At 57.6% G+C, this 2,988-nt stretch overlaps 1 protein-coding gene across 1 annotated transcript; it reads right to left on the bottom strand.

The window, feature by feature from the left end:
- Nucleotides 1-349: 349 nt before the first annotated feature.
- SST (somatostatin) lies at nucleotides 350-2,029 on the bottom strand. Its single transcript, XM_027647276.1, has 2 exons — nucleotides 1,818-2,029; nucleotides 350-867 (listed from the first exon to the last, which is right to left on the bottom strand). Exons 1-2 carry the CDS (start codon nucleotides 1,953-1,955, stop codon nucleotides 655-657), a joined length of 351 nt encoding a protein of 116 aa, XP_027503077.1. The 5' UTR covers nucleotides 1,956-2,029; the 3' UTR covers nucleotides 350-654.
- Between the last annotated feature and the right edge of the window lie 959 nt (nucleotides 2,030-2,988).

Here is a 2,988-nt window from a genome sequence, read left to right as displayed (position 1 = left end):
TTTGTATGGTGAACCACTTTTATCATCCCTGTCACTTGGAATACACAGCTGTGATTTATAGTGATGCCTCTGGTGATGGGTGTAAATCCTCTAGACTGACTAGGAGTGCCAGTGATACAGACTTGATTCAGCCACAATTGCAGGGATTTGATATCTAAAACACCACTGTGACTCTAGATCCTTTAGTAAGACCACAGAAAAAATATCAGATTAAGAGATACCCTGTGTGTGTTCCTATGCGTGGATGTGGATGGTGTTTGCTGCTGCTGCCCTGAGACAGGTGGCATTTCAAAAATGAGCAGCATGAGAAGTTACTTAGGTTTTCTCATTGACACTGAGCCTCAGCATCACCGTTTGAAACATAAACTTTATTGCAACAGAGAATTAAAAATAGTACATTTGAAAGAGTTGCGGAGTGCATGTCATTAAAGAACTAGTCAGAAATCACAACTCAAGCGTATCATGTACAATTGGAACAGAAAGTTTTATTAAAACAAGTGGAAATCAAACTCAAATTTTCCTTGTTTGTTTAATTTCACCATAACTGTGGATTGTGTATTTACAGTCTTCGCCTCTTGTGGTGAAGGTTCTGCTCAGGGCAAGGGGCTAGGAAGAAGGCAGGGATGGATGGGGTGGAGAGGTGGGTTTCAAAAGCTAACAGGATGTGAAAGTTTTCCAGAAGAAGTTCTTGCAGCCTGCTTTGCGTTCCCGGGGTGCCAGAGCGGGGTTTGAGTTAGCCGAGCGCTCCAGCTCCAGTCTCACTTCATCCTGCTCAGCCCCTCGGGACAAGTCCTCAGACTCCAGGGCTTCATTTTCTGTCTGACTTGGCTCTGAGAGCAGTTCTGCCAAAAAGTACTTGGCCAGTTCCTTGGGAGACAAGAGAGAGAAAGGGAGAGGTAGAGAGACCACAATTACTCCTTGGCTTTTGAGGGCTCACTACTCTAAGACACCTTTGTGCCCAGATTAGAGACATTCAGGATGCTGGAGGAGAAGGGGAGCCCTGGTTTTCCAAAGAGCCCAGCCCGACAGCTGCTACGCAGCAGCTGCGTCTGTGAAATAAAGCGGAGCAGAAGAGCACTGACATGTACCTGGTGTGGGGCAGAGACTGCTGCTCTGGCTGTGACAGGGAATGGACTCATCCAAGCCCCACATCACTTGCCCTTCCCTTCCCACTGCTCCAGCACACAGTGCCCTACTCAGAAAGGATACAATGGGGCTGCTACTAAAGTAACAGAGGAAAAATCTTTGGACGAGCTGACAGGGGAGGTTGAATCAAGTCACTGTCTCACTGGGACTTATTTTTCTTCTTGTCCCTCCAAGCCTTGGCTGTCCCCTGCCATGGATAAGGACATCCTCCGATGCACTGGGGCAGCTGCCTTAGTTCAGTGACCCAGAAAAACCCTGGAGAGCTTCAACAGGGGCTCTGCCACCTGCCCCAGCAGCATCAGCTCCTCATTCCCCACCAGCTCCCAGCTGGGCTGTCTCACCTCCCAGCCCCAGCTGCCCAGCCTGCCGCTGGGTCAGCCCCAGCGGGGAACCAGGGGATCTGTCAGGGAACCAGGATCTGCAGCAAGGAACTGGGCTTCTGAAACGGGGACACTGGGTAAATCTGGTGAAGAACTGGAGGTCTGCACTGAGGGTACTGGGATGTCTGGTGAGGAATTGGAGGGGTCTGCAGCAGGAGTGCCAGGCGCTCTGCAGCGGGGAACCAGGAGGTTCTCTGGAGGGGAAGCGGGAGTCTGCAGCAGGGCCGTCGGGGTGCCCAGCGGGGTCCCCGAGGGGTACCCAGAGTGTCCGTCCCGTCGCGGGGCTCTCACCTGCTTCCCGGCGGCAGCAGCCAGGGACTTCTGCAGGAACTGCCGGAGCCGCGGGTCCGAGGGGGCGGCCGAGACGGTGCCGAGGGCCAGGGCGATGGAGAGCAGAGCCAGGGCGCACTGGAGACGGCACGACAGCATCTCGTCGGCGGGTCGGACGCAGGAGGCGGCGGCGGGGAGGCGCTGGCGGCTCCGCTGCGGCTCGGCTCCGGCGTTGGGGATCTCCTCGCCGCCCGCCGCCTTTATAAACCCTTCTCCTGACGTCAAGGCGGGGGCGCCCCCCTCGCCCCACGCCGCCGGGGGTGGATCTCTACCCGGGACCGGGCAGGAGGGGGGGACGAGACTGGGGATGCTCCACTCTACCCGAGGTCGGCCCAAGCATCCACGATGCCCCTCGAATTCCAGCTCTCCGGCCGCCCCCCGGCCCCCGGCGCGTTTTGTCCCCAAATCACCACCCCTCCGGAGCTCCCGACCCTGCTTGTCAGCTCCCTCCTCCCCAGACACAAGCCCCCTGTCGCGGCGGCGGTGGGTCCCGAATGTGCATCGACCACCTCTGTGCCGAAGGTCTGAGCCCCTCAGCAGTCCCTCTACTAAAGCCCCTCACCCCAGGGCGGCGTCCCGCCCCGTCGGGTAAGAAATGGCTGCAGAGTCCGGGGAGCTGGAAAGGATCCCCTTAAGGGTGGATTGCCCCCGGGTCTTGCAGGGAGTGGCGCGGACTGAGGTGCCCCCGAGGGTCCTTTCAGTCTCCCCGGCCCCTGAGGGTCTCTCTGGCTATCGGTCCTTGCCCAGACTCTCTCCGACGGGCAGCTCCGGAGGCAGCAGGAGCCTCCCGGAGGGTGCCCCGGCTCTGCCATGGCTCTGCAGCTCGGGGAAGCGATGACAAATCGGTGCCTCGGTCGGGGCGTGCTGTTCCCTGGCTGAACCTGCGGGGACCCCTGTGTCTACCTCAGGGTCATTGGACCTGCTGGTCCCGTGAGGGATGCACCTGTCCCGCTGGGATGGCCAGTCTCCCCCACTCCTCCAACTTTTCCCCTTTAGCTGACTGGTGCCCACACCGGGAAAAGCTGCTTCAAACCCCCCAACTGGCAGGAGGAGAAGGAGGATGTGCAAGAAAGGGGTTCTGCTGCTAACTAAAAAAGGAATATCAGGATTTCTCCCATCTCAATTTCCAGCT

The sequence above is a fragment of the Corapipo altera genome, unplaced genomic scaffold (genome assembly GCF_003945725.1).
Source record: "Corapipo altera isolate COAL_440 unplaced genomic scaffold, ASM394572v1 113, whole genome shotgun sequence".
Lineage (NCBI taxonomy): Eukaryota > Metazoa > Chordata > Aves > Passeriformes > Pipridae > Corapipo > Corapipo altera.
This window is presented reverse-complemented; position numbering and strand designations above follow the sequence as displayed.

Excerpts from the sequence above, each read along its gene's own strand:
- SST (XM_027647276.1), bottom strand. The coding sequence starts at position 1,955 with ATGCTGTCGTGCCGTCTCCAGTGCGCCCTGGCTCTGCTCTCCATCGCC. Across the intron at positions 868-1,817 it reads CTGCTGCCGCCGGGAAGCAG|GAACTGGCCAAGTACTTTTT; the intron begins GTGAGAGCCCCG and ends TTGTCTCCCAAG.